General features: G+C 43.8%; 1 protein-coding gene across 2 annotated transcripts in view; it reads left to right on the top strand.

Moving 5' to 3' along the window:
- LOC147107297 (cilia- and flagella-associated protein 47-like) overlaps positions 1–12,215 on the top strand; it is a 797,073-nt gene that overhangs the window by 654,110 nt on the left and 130,748 nt on the right. For both annotated transcript variants that reach the window (XM_086006182.1, XM_086006181.1), the window contains 2 exons: positions 491–647; positions 1,878–1,973. In XM_086006182.1, coding sequence (XP_085862308.1) covers positions 491–647; positions 1,878–1,973 — 253 coding nt within the window. The remainder of the gene's footprint in view (positions 1–490; positions 648–1,877; positions 1,974–12,215) is intronic.

Genomic DNA, 12,215 nt, shown 5'->3' with positions numbered 1-12,215 from the left:
AGGAGGGACAATATGTGCATTAGAATAGCGCCTGACTTACCTTGACCACTCTTGTACGGACATTGGTGAGTGAAATGCACTTCCTGGGTGATCCTACCACAGGGGAACGTGTAGAAAAACAAGAAACAAATTGTAGCACCTTTTGTACACCTCATCAGAACTTTTAACCTGAATCTTTAACATTATATCTTACATAATTGTTTTATTTTATGATTTTAACAAACAAAAAGAGAAAACAAAAGCTGACTTAATTCTCTAATTGTGCGCACAAATCAATTTTTATTTCATCAACCAATTGCTAACAGCTCCATTTAAAAAAGGAAAGGTAGAGTTGTAACTTTCAATCTGCATCCTTGTTTATTGAATATTAATAGTCACTACTAATTACAGATTTTTTTGAAACTGTTGTTGAAAGTAAATTAACTGTTAATGCTGAGAGAAACTTTTGCAAATTTCCCATGTAGCTAACTATCTTCCATTCTTTCAACAGTTACAAGAGTGGACATTCCATCTGTCAGGAGTAGGCTTGCTTCCCCGCCAGATGGACCCAGTTAGTATCAGTGCATGTGTCAACTCTCATACGTCAGTTATCGTGCCCTTCGAGAACCCCACTAATGAGCTTCTTCTGGTGGATGTGGTGCTGACAGGTGATGGTCTCTTTTCAGGGCATTATTTTATCATTTATCTACTTGAATGTTCATCAGCTATGAAATACTGTAACTTTGTAATAGTTATAGTCTAAAACTCAGTCGCAGAGTACATTTTTGAAACATGCTAGTTAGCAAAGCGTGTTTGGGTTAAATATTAGATTTATCACACTCTTAAATGCTTTAATTGGCTTGCCCTGATAGATTAGTGATCTTATCCAATAAGTAGCTGAGCAATTCATACCAGGATGATTACAGGTTCAATCCATAACCTGTGCTGAGCTAGTTGATCTTAGCTAGGGCAGCAGTAATGGCACTACAGTTTTCCACAACACTTCTAGTTTAAGGAGGGGTAAATCATCCAAGGGTCGCAGTGTTGATTGCTTTCCAATAACTCCTTTGAAAAGTTCACCTTTGAAAACACTTAGTGAGGACAGGATTGGGCTTGATTGGTGCTGAAACTGCTGAAACTCATTGTTCTAATTGAATAAAGACTATTTATGTGAGGTACTGAAGGTAGGCTGTGCCCATGGAACCTTCCTCTAAGCAAGTAGTCAACAACTTCAGAAGAGGTGGTATGAAAGGAATAGTTGCCAACAAAGAAAGCTTTAATAAAAAATACTTTCTCTCAATGTGGAAATTTCTTGTGATAACAGTAATAGACAACTTGAAAAGCCTTGTGAGCTACTATACTCACAATCATGCAGAAGATTGAAATACATTTTCATTCTGAATCTACTGTAACAAATAACTTTTAAACCAAACCAATTCTGATTCATATCAATTTCTTCAAATACCAAAGCTGTATATTTGGATTTTTACTAGTATTTTCTAGAGTAAATGCAGTTAAAAGCTGAAAGCAATCCTTGAAGAAACTAAGGCAAACTGCGAACTAGAAATTATTTATGTTGTTTAATAAGAATATAAGATATTCAAGGTGTTACATCAGATTTGTTTCTCTTTAGTTTGGCAAGGTCACAAAATCAAAATAATACTATTAAAATTATTTTGGTTAAGTGTATTGTTATTGCATATCTAGTTTCAATCTACTAAATAAAGTGATATGTCTAGAATTATCACCTTCATTGTAAAATATTCCACTGTATGCTAATTTACAGCTCACTTTGATGTGATACGATAGAAAAAAATACATTAGTGTCTTTGATTCATTCCTTTGATATGCTAGTGAATTGTATAAGCTTTTTAATCTTTTGATCTTCATTTGTTCAGATAATGAACAGGTCACACACCATCACAGTACTTCAGACCTGCTACAATCCATTAACAAAGAGCCGGTTTTCTGCATTCCACTGAAGCAAAATCAAGGTAATGATTTGCCAAGTCTTCTAACAACGGAGTGCAGTACTACAGTTTTCAGATCCTGCACATGTTTCATACATGGCATCTGAAATAATTATTTAAATATATTTCTATTTATTGAGTAACATTTTTTATTATCTGCTTATAGTGTTGAAAAGCTGCATGCTGTGCAGCTAGAGAGTGTTCATTCAAATGGAAGCTACGTGACATGAATCAAAAGTCACAGAACAAACCATTCTGCTAATTATGTCATTTTAAAATAATTTTTTGTCTTTAGCTTTTCATTATATCTGTGTCCTTGTCACTGTTATTTATTTGTATTATTGAGTACAGGTTTTGGTTATAATGAATTTTATTAGTGGTATAGTTGTTGCACTTCTCAAAGCCCTACCTAACTTGGAGCGCAGACAGCATACATTCATCGTTACATGACGACAGTACATTGAATGTCTATTTTTCCAAGGCCAGACAAAACTTGATATTACCAAATCCCTCATTTCTATGGAAAGCTTAAATAAAGGGCAGCTTGGTTTTGCACAAGTATTCTATAGGGTTGTTATTCATCATCAATTTTTTTTAATGGTTATCAAGATTCTTTGGGGGGAATTTTCTCAGCCCTGGGGAGGCGGGACTGCTGGGAAAATGGCAGAAACTGGGAGCGGGTACCGAACCCGCTCCCAACCAGCCTCCATGCCATCTTCCCAGGAGGCGGGTGGCCGACTCATGCAGAGACCCATCTCCTCGAGACGGGAAGGGGATTAGAGCCAATTAACTGCCTGTTAACTTAACAGGTAGTTAAGAGGCTTATCCCCATTTTACCCCTGCAAGTGTGGGATTCCTGACGGCTGCGAACCTCGCCAGGGCCAGCGAGGCAAGCAGTGGGTCTGCGGGGGTGAGAGGTATTGAAACATCCATTGTGGAGGTGTGTGATGGGTGCAAGTGTGGAGAGGTAAGTATGAGAGGTGAGTGTAAAGTGTTAGAAAAAGTTTACTTACCTTTGCTTCTTCCTGCAAGCTTCAAGCCTTGGGGATCTGGAGGTGCCTCATCTCAACAGCAGAGATGACAGAATGGCTGCTGCATTCTCAGATGCAGCAGCCATCTGATTTCTGCTGAGGAAAGAGGTTTTGGTGAGTCTTTGTGCAAGGGCTCACCTTAGAACAGAGATTGTCAGTGTTTGACAGCTTCTCAAAGCTGTCAAACGCTGACAATTCATCTGTCAAAACTTTTTGACAGATGAAACATCATACGCTGATGTCCTCTGACACCGGCTTTCCCTTAATTGGCTGGCTAAGCCCCACAGGGCGAGCTTAACAAGGTCAATCAAGGGAAAAAAGCATGGGTTGGCCAGACGTCATTGGGGGTGGGCCTGAAACCCGACAACCAGCAATCCCACCCCCAACGCCCCCCCCATTGAGAAAATCCAGCCCTTTGTAAAAGAATGTGAACTTGCATAATGGTATAACAACAACAACGTGCATTTATATAGTGCCTTTAACGTAATAAAATATCCTAAGGCTCTTCACAGGAGCGTTATCAAGCAAAATTTGACACTGAGCCACATAAGGAGATATTAGGACAGATGTCAAAGAGGTAGGTTTTAAGGAATGTCTTAAAGGAGGAAAGAGAGGTAGAGAGGCAGAGAGGCAGAGAGGTTTAGGGAGGGAATTACAGAGTTTAGGGCCTTGTCAGCTGAAGACACGGCCATCAGTGATGGAGCAATTAAAATCGGGGATGTGTAAGAGGTCAGAATTGGAGGAGCGCAGATATCTTGGAGGGTTGTGGGGCTGGAGGGGGTTACAGAGCTAGAGAGGGCCGAGGCCATGGAGGGATTTGAAAACCGGGACGAGTGTTTTAAAATCGAGGTGTTGCTTAACATGAGCCAGTGTAGGTAGGTCTGCGAGCACAGGGGTGATGGGTGAACGGAACTTGGCGCGAGTTAGGATATGGGCAGCAGAGTTTTGGATGACCTTAAGTTTATGGAGGATGGAAGATGGGAGGCTGCCAAGGAGTATGTTGGAATAATTGTAGAGAACGTCTAAATGACAGGTGGGCACAGGTTCAACCTAGATTGGTTTTGATCGCTTGAGGGGTTCGGAGAGGAATTTTACAGAGTATTTTTTCCTTTATTTACCCTGGATTTTTTGTGTGTGTTTTTCTGTCTCCCAGGAGATTACATGGCTGTGGGGGTGGGTGTGGTGAGCGGGGGGTGGTGGAGGGGGGGGCGCGGTGGGGGGTACAGTCAGAGGAGGGAAGAAGTGTTTAGCCATGATGGTCCAGCCATCATGATGTGGGGCAGCCTTGATGGACCAGCTCGTCTTTTCCTACCTGTCAATTTTGTAAGTTCATATGGTCGTAAGTGACGGCAAATTTAGGTTTGATGTTAAGAATTTCTGTTTTGCATGAGTGATCTGCATATGGAATGAACGTATGAGTATGGTAATTTCAGAAACAGTTGGATGCTGTGGTGGGAGAATGTAAGTTCTTTCTGGATTGATGACCTAAGATGGGCTGTATTGTTTCCTCATATGTACCTATCTTGTGATCTTGAAATTTCTTCTCAAGTATTTTCGAAGAATTATGCAGCCATTTTGTTGCAGAGTTGGAGATTGGACTTGTGTATTCTGAGAGTGAGAGAAAATAGTACAAAGAACAAGTGAAACAGAAACAACTGAAGCAAAGGGTCACTGAGAAAATAAAAGAGAAAAAAGCAATACTTTATAAGTATAATATAACCGTGACAAAATATTTTCTATATACATATGAATGAAATAATGCCAACAAAAATATGTGAATAGTTTAATTGTTTCCATATTTTTTCTTCTCACAAATGGGTGTATACGGAGACTTAAATAGGACATCAGTCAGAAACTAGAAAGAAAAATACATGGTATACAGAGAAAATTTGAATGCTATTTTTGATGTTTTTGAGCTAGTTTTTCCATCGTGGTGGAAACTGCACTCTGTCCACCAGTATAACTATTGAGAACAGTGTAGGAGTCTACGTACTCCTAGTAAAAAGTACTGAACTCAGAGAGGTTCAACAGAAAAGGTTTAATTGTTGAGGCTGCATGCTGTACACAAAATGGAGCCTGAGACTACACAAAGTACGACTGCCTTTCATCAGTGCACAGCTTCGACTGCTCCTCCCCCGCTCTGGGCTTAACTATGTTGCAGATCGAGTTTCTTAAAGGTGTGATCCTTCTTAAAGGCATGACGCCTGATTTATAGTCTACGGACCGGAAAGCGGATTGTGTCCTTTCTGTGATCGGTACGCCACAACAGCCCAATTTTCTTCAGCGCACCTTCATTACATATTCTCGGCGGGCACGCAGAGAGAGCTATTAGCATCCTATTATAGGCCGACGTCTCTGGAGAGGAGGAAGATCCAGCGTTGCTCCAATAGTTGAAAGCATCAAGGCACCAATGTGACTCGCTGCAGTGTCTGAGTCACTGGTGCTTCTTTAGGGCACAGCTCCCACAAATTTAAAGACTTTTCAGTTGAGGTGTTACGCTCTGTAATCTGGCAAAGGATGACTAAGCTTTTTGACCATGAGGAGAGGAATCCCACAAATGCAAGCCCATGGAAGGAGGTGGTCTTGGCAGTAAGTACCATCTCTAGCAAAGCCCACATGGCTACTCAACTCTGGAAGAAATTCAGTGACTTCTCCAGGATAGTCAAGATAACAGAAGGTTGCCATAACTTGCAGCAATGCACTGCATATTTCTCAGTTGCAACTGCCTGCCCTCATTGCATTAAATGTCATTTGCAGCTTCCCAGCAATGCGCTGATGGTCACAGACTACCCTTCACACCCATTTCCTTCTCCTGCGAGTGTGCCTTTGCTCACAGCTAAACAAGTACGGAAACAGTGGAAGACTCACATGATAGGAATTTCAGTGACAGCACCTGTTCTCACCCCCATTAAGGAATGCCTTCTGGAACCTGGATTGTATTCCATATTATGGCACACAGAGTGCCTTCATTCACTCTACTTTCTTCTTAAAGTAAAAATAACCCACAACCAAAGTCAAGGAAGTGCCACCTCTGGGCTCCTGCTACAAATCATCAGGTAACCACCTCAGATCCTGTAGAAGTTTGAGGTTACAATCGAAAGATCACACAATAGTAGGCACTAAGGAAAGGCACGGTAGTCTTAAACAGTGCAAAGTTACCAGATTTGTTTTTAATGTGATGTTCTTGACACTGACGGGATTTTTGTGGAATGCCAGCAAAAAGGAATAGCAGATTAATCTACAAATGGGAGCCTTGGTAGTTATGGAGGAGAGCTACATGTCAGCAGGTGACAGAGTTGATTTTGTTGCCAGAAGGTGATCATGTTGCCAGGACTCATTTGGCAATGGGCTTGGATCTTAGTCAGATGAAAATCTTTCTCATGAACTGTGCCTGCAGTTATCAGCACAACTCAGTTATTGTTTCATGAGCGAAGCACAGCTATCTCGTGCATTGCTGACAGGTAAGTTTGAAGTAGCCTTACCTGGATCTTCAGACAGGCATGCATGCGTACCAGTAGGCAGAGAGGCCCAAGGGAGAGCCCATAGGTTCCTGAAGCACAATCTACAAAATCAACTTAAATACTTAAAATATATGCTTTAAAAATATTGAAAGAAACTTTAAAATATCTAAATGAACTTTCAAAAATTCTTAAATAGGCTTAAAGTATATGTAAATTATACTTCAAAAAATACTTTACAACGTGCTCCAAGTCCCGTGTGGCCTTCAGGTCTGTAGTGCATCTGGCCAGACCCGAATGCCTCTTTCAATGAGGCATTCTTTTCAGCTGGCAGCAGCTAGGCCATGAGGGAAGGAAATGGGCCCTGCAGGAAACCAAACCCACCTCCCCTTCCCCATGCCATCAATCGCATGCAGCTCTGTGAGAATCTGGCAGACAAAAAAAGTCTGGCTTGGTGGAGAAGTAAAATCTTCAAGGCACTTTTTTTGGGCTGGAGATTTAGTGGTTGACCTTCCAACCCCGTTAATGCTCCACGACGGCCTGAATAAATGTAGATTCCCAAAGGAAAATTCACCATTATGTGTTCTTTTCATTGAATAGGATTTCTTCCCTGTAGCAATTTTCTCACATTTCGTGAAGGTTGTGATTCTGTTCAGTGTTCCACAGATACCAGCAAGTTTCTAATACTTGAGCTATACGGCCAACCTTCATGTGTGAGCTTAGACTTCAAAGACTGAATTTTGCCATTGACATACTAAAGTGGTGGGGCCAGAGTATGGCAGGATTTATGCCCCTCATGAGCCGATTTCATGTTATTTCCCACGGTCACTTTTCCAAAACAAGTTAATAAACAAAATCTTAACTGTAAAATGAAAAAACCAATTTAAATCCTAATTGGAAGCTAATAAATATAGAACAAATGTTCGAAATAGCTGAAAACAGCTAGGATTTTCCGCTGGAATTACGTTGGTTCCCCAGTGTAACTCAGCTCTGAATGATGTGTTTGAATAATTCAGGTTGGCTGTGATGGACTGATTCAGATGGTGATCTGGACAGGAAATGATGGGGGGGGAGGGGGCATGGCTGGGGAAATGAATAGATTTGGAGAAGAAATATTTAGTGAGTTGCTGGAGTGTAGCTCTGACTGCAGGCTGATGTTGGAGACCTGGTGCTGCAGCTGCATTCTCCAGCTCATCGGAATACTCCTCTTCATAGGATGGATGGTCCCCTTCATCGTCTGGCACCAGGAGCTCTCCCTACTGCATATGGCAGTTATGCATGTGGCAGCACAACCACACGATCCTTGACACGCTTTCAAGGCTGTACTGCAGGGAACAGACATTCAGAGGTTTCAGAGTGGGATTGTCAGACATGACTGGATGGGATATCCCTTGGGGGAAAAATTCAGTTGGTAGCGCCACCTGTTAGCGCCTTAAGAGGGCGCTAAGTGGGGCGCAAAGCAACTAGCGCCCGGGCGCAAAGCAACTAGCGCCCGGGCGCAGCACTGCCCACGCCTCCCGCGAAATTCAGCGGGAGGTTAGTGGTGGCGCTAACCGGTAGCGCCCTGTGGCGCTGCGCCGCTGGCGATGACATCATTGGTGTGCGCAGCGCCTCGCTCACGCCCCGGCCGCGATCTTCAGGAGCGCCCCCTGATTTACCGCCGGACGCTACGTCCGACAGGGCCAGGGGGGCGTACCTGTGGCCGGGGAGGCGCAATTTAAAGGTGAGGTGCGGGGCGGCCATTTTTGCTGCTGGCCACCTGCCAGCACCTGCCTGTGATCCCGTCCCCAGCCTCCTGAACCCCCCCACCGCGGAGTGCCGGCTGCGCTCCAAGAGCCCAGCACTTCTCTTGGGTGCCGGGCTCTTTTGTCTGCACTCCCGATCCCCTGGGGCCCAGCTAGGCCCCAGGTCACGCTGCACAAGGCCTCTTCCCTTTAAGAAGGGGAGGAAGGCCTGCAATACCATGACGCGATGTGCCGCAGCGTGTAGCGCTGCAGCACGTAGCGCCACGATATTCACTTGCAGCGCCCCAAGAGGGAGGCGGGGCGCTTCCAGTAGCGCCCCACTTCCCTCTTGGGGCGCAATCACTGAATTTCTAGCGCGGGGGTGCTAATTTTTCCTTAGCGCCCCGGCGAAGTTAGCGCCTCAATTGGGGCGCTACTCAATTTTTAGCCCCTTGTCTCCTAGCAGCCAGCTTCTGATATGTTTCCCCTCATCAAAAGATAGGGGGCATGCTGGTCTGCCACAGAATGTAGGCATCGTGAGAATGGCCTGAAAAGCGGGCATACACCTACATGAACCACTGCTAGTAGTCACTTTCCAGCTGGGCACTAAGAGACTAAGGTTCATGAAGGTGCTGGGCTTGTTGCCAAGAGCCCTGATGGCCACATATGTGCATCGATGGTATCCTGCACGGGGGAATCCTACAATGGCTGTAAAACCCATAGTCCTTTCCTGCTGGCCAGTTAGAAGGTAACAGTAGGAAGAGACTGTTACCTCTTTTCTTTTATTCAGATGACTAGAATTGAAGCACAAGAAACCAGTATCTTATCAAAATGTACAACAGAGTAAAGTGAATGTAATAAACTGGATTCAAAATTTCTGACCTTTTTCAGAGCTTTTGCCATTGTCATAATAAAAGAACACTTTTTAAAAGGTCTTCAAGAATCTATACTTAATATTATTTTGTGATGATAAAAATCTGCTTATGAAGTGATAATACTTCATGCGCATTTAGTTTTTTTAATCTACTGAGTGTCAAATTATAACTTAAAATGCATGTTTTACCAAGGAAGGCTGAATCAAAAGTATTAATAGAATTGTCATGATATAATAAAACTTATTTTTGACTTGTCATAAATTAAATTACCCTTGTACTGGAGTATCTGAAGTTTTTGGATAAATTAAACCTAAATTATAAGGTTGTTGATTGCCAAACATCTGACAACACCTAGCCACACAAATGATTTGTTGGGGAGTAGAGAGAGTGAACCTGTTACAGGACAGGGGAGAAGACTGGCTGAAGACTGTCCACGGCGGCTGAAGACTGTTGGGCAGGAGTGCGGGAAAGGCGGAGCGAGGCGAGAGCGGACCCTATTGTGATGGCGCCGATGAAGATGGCTGCCGTCCTTGCGGGCTCCGTGCGTACCAGCAGCTAAGTGTCCTTTGCTGCTTGGTGCGCTCGGCTTTTTAAGGAAAAAGCATTTCACTGACTGGATTTCACTTGTTGTATTTGGTTATGTGACAAATAAAATAAAAAAATTGAAATCTGGTTAACAAAATTGAGGCTCATGGAATAGGTTGGTCAGTGGCAGCTTGGATATGGAATTGGCTTAAGGATAGAAAACAGCGAGTTGTGGTAAATGGCTGCTTTTCAGACTGGAGAATGGTAGACAGTGATGTTCCCCAAGGGTCAGTACTGGGGCCACTGCTTTTTTTGATATATATAAATGACCTGGATATTGGAATACAGAGTAGAAATTCTAAATTTGCCAATGACACCAAACTTGGGGGTGTGGCAAACAGTGAGGATGATACTAATCGACTGCAGCAGGACATAGAAAGGCTAGCAGAATGGGCAGACAAGTGGCAGATGGAATTTAATACAGAAAAGTGTGAGGTGATGCATTTTGGCAGAAGGAACAGGGAGAGGCAATATACACTTAATGGCACAGTTTTAAAGAGTGTGCAGGGACAGAGGGACCTGGGAGTTAATGTGCATAGGTCACTGAAGCTGGCAGGACATATTGAGAGAGTGGTTAACAAAGCATATGGGATCTTGGGCTTCATAAATAGAGGTATTGAGCACAAAAGTAAAGAAGTTATGCTGAAACTTTATAAAATGCTGGTTAGGCTACAACTGGAGTATTGCATCCAGTTCTGGTCACCACACTTTAGGAAGGATGTGAAGGCCCTTGAGAGGGTGCAGAGGAGATTTACCAAAATGGTTCTGGGGATGGGGGATCTTAGCTACAAGGACAGGTTGGAGAAGCTGGATTTGTTTTCATTAGAGTAAAGGAGGTTGAAGGGTGATTTGATAGAGGTGTACAAGATTATGGCGGGTTTGGATAGGCGAGACGGGGAAAGGCTGTTCCCACTAGTTGATGGTACAAGGACAATGGGACACAGATTTAAGGTTTTGGGTAAGAGATACAGGGGGACGTGAGGAAAAACTTTTTTACGCAGTGAGTGGTGAGGACCTGGAACTTGCTGCCGACGGAAGTGGTGGAAGCGGAGACACTCAATCTTTTCAAGGGGAGACTGGATAGGCACTTGAGGGAAATAAGCTTGCGGGGCTACGGGGATAGAGCGGGGGAATGGGACTGACTGGATTGCTCTCGAGAGCCGGCACAGACTCGATGGGCCAAATGGCCTCCTTCTGTGCCTTTATGACTCTTGGGGCTGGATTTTCATTCAGAAGTCGGGTTGGAAGCGGGACTACAACCTTCGGGGTTGTAGTCCCTCCTCCATCGAGATGCGGCCAATCCACGCGATTTTAACTTGATTGACCTTGCTGAGCCCGCCCAGCAGGCTCAGCAGGCCAATTAAGGGCCACCCGGCAACAGGTGACGTCACAGACTGAAATTTCATCTGTCAAGACGTTTTGACAGATGAAATATCAGTGTTTCACAGCTGTTTGAAGCTGTCAAACACTGACAGTCTGGCTTCTAACATGAGCCCTTCTCCACAGACTCAGAAATCTCAACGGCACAGAAAGCTGCAGGCTGTCACTTTTGACAGATCTCAGCCATTCTGCTTTCTGTGCCGGTGAGATGAGGGACTCCCCGAACCTAAAGGAAGGAAGGCTGAAAATGTAAGAAAATGTATGTAAAACTTATTTAATCGCTTTAGACACACCAAACACACTTACCTTTGCACTCATGCACAGATCACTCACCTGAACACTGACATCTCGACCCCTCCAAGCCCTTCAACCCGACGGCCCGACTCCTCCAACTTGGCGTGGTTTGGAGCTGTTGGGAATCCCACAGTTCAAGCTTAAAAATAGGGATTAGGCTAAAAACTGCCTGTTAACTACCTGTTAACAGGCAGTTAATTGGCACTAATCCCTTCCCGCCTCAGGTAGGTGGGTCCCAGTGCGGGGCGGGTACCCGCCTCCCTCGAAACTGGCATGGAGGCGGGATGGGGTCGAGACCCCCAATTTCGGGAATTTAACCCCCCGCACGCCTCCAAACCCGACTCCACGACACACTGAAAATCGAGCCCTATGACACTGGCTCTGCTGGGAGTGGGAGAAATGATTGCTGGCAGGCCTTAGCAGGCCCATGTTATAAAAGCGCTTATCATCTAACCATGAGAATCATTAGCAATGATGACATTTAGAATAATGAATCCTTACAATATGCAGTGATGATACATGCTACGTGCTTTCTTCTCATAATTGATCTTTGAAAAAATTCCACAACCTCGGTCTCGCAACACCACTTTTTGGGGAACATGAACAGTGATAGCATTGATCACAGTTATAGTTACATAAACTTGCGGACGGCTACAGTGGAACCATAAGACGGTTGAATAAGTCAGTTCAACACAACACATATAACAGCTTTAAATTGGTAGATATCTCAAGGAACTTAACAAAGGTAAAACATGCCATCAAACAAAAGTAGTTTAGCTAATGGGGATGGCAAAGGAATGGTCAAAGAGATAGATTTTGAGGCAGCTTCTGAAGGTAGAGAGGGAGTTTCAGAGTCAAGACAGGCAAAACTCTTCTACTAAAGGGCTGGAAGTGGTCGTGGAGAGATTTGAAAACAAAA

The sequence above is a fragment of the Somniosus microcephalus genome, chromosome 14 (assembly GCF_052327205.1).
Source record: "Somniosus microcephalus isolate GS21.2 chromosome 14, FLI_Smic_1.0, whole genome shotgun sequence".
In the NCBI taxonomy this organism is placed as follows: domain Eukaryota; kingdom Metazoa; phylum Chordata; class Chondrichthyes; order Squaliformes; family Somniosidae; genus Somniosus; species Somniosus microcephalus.
This window is presented reverse-complemented; position numbering and strand designations above follow the sequence as displayed.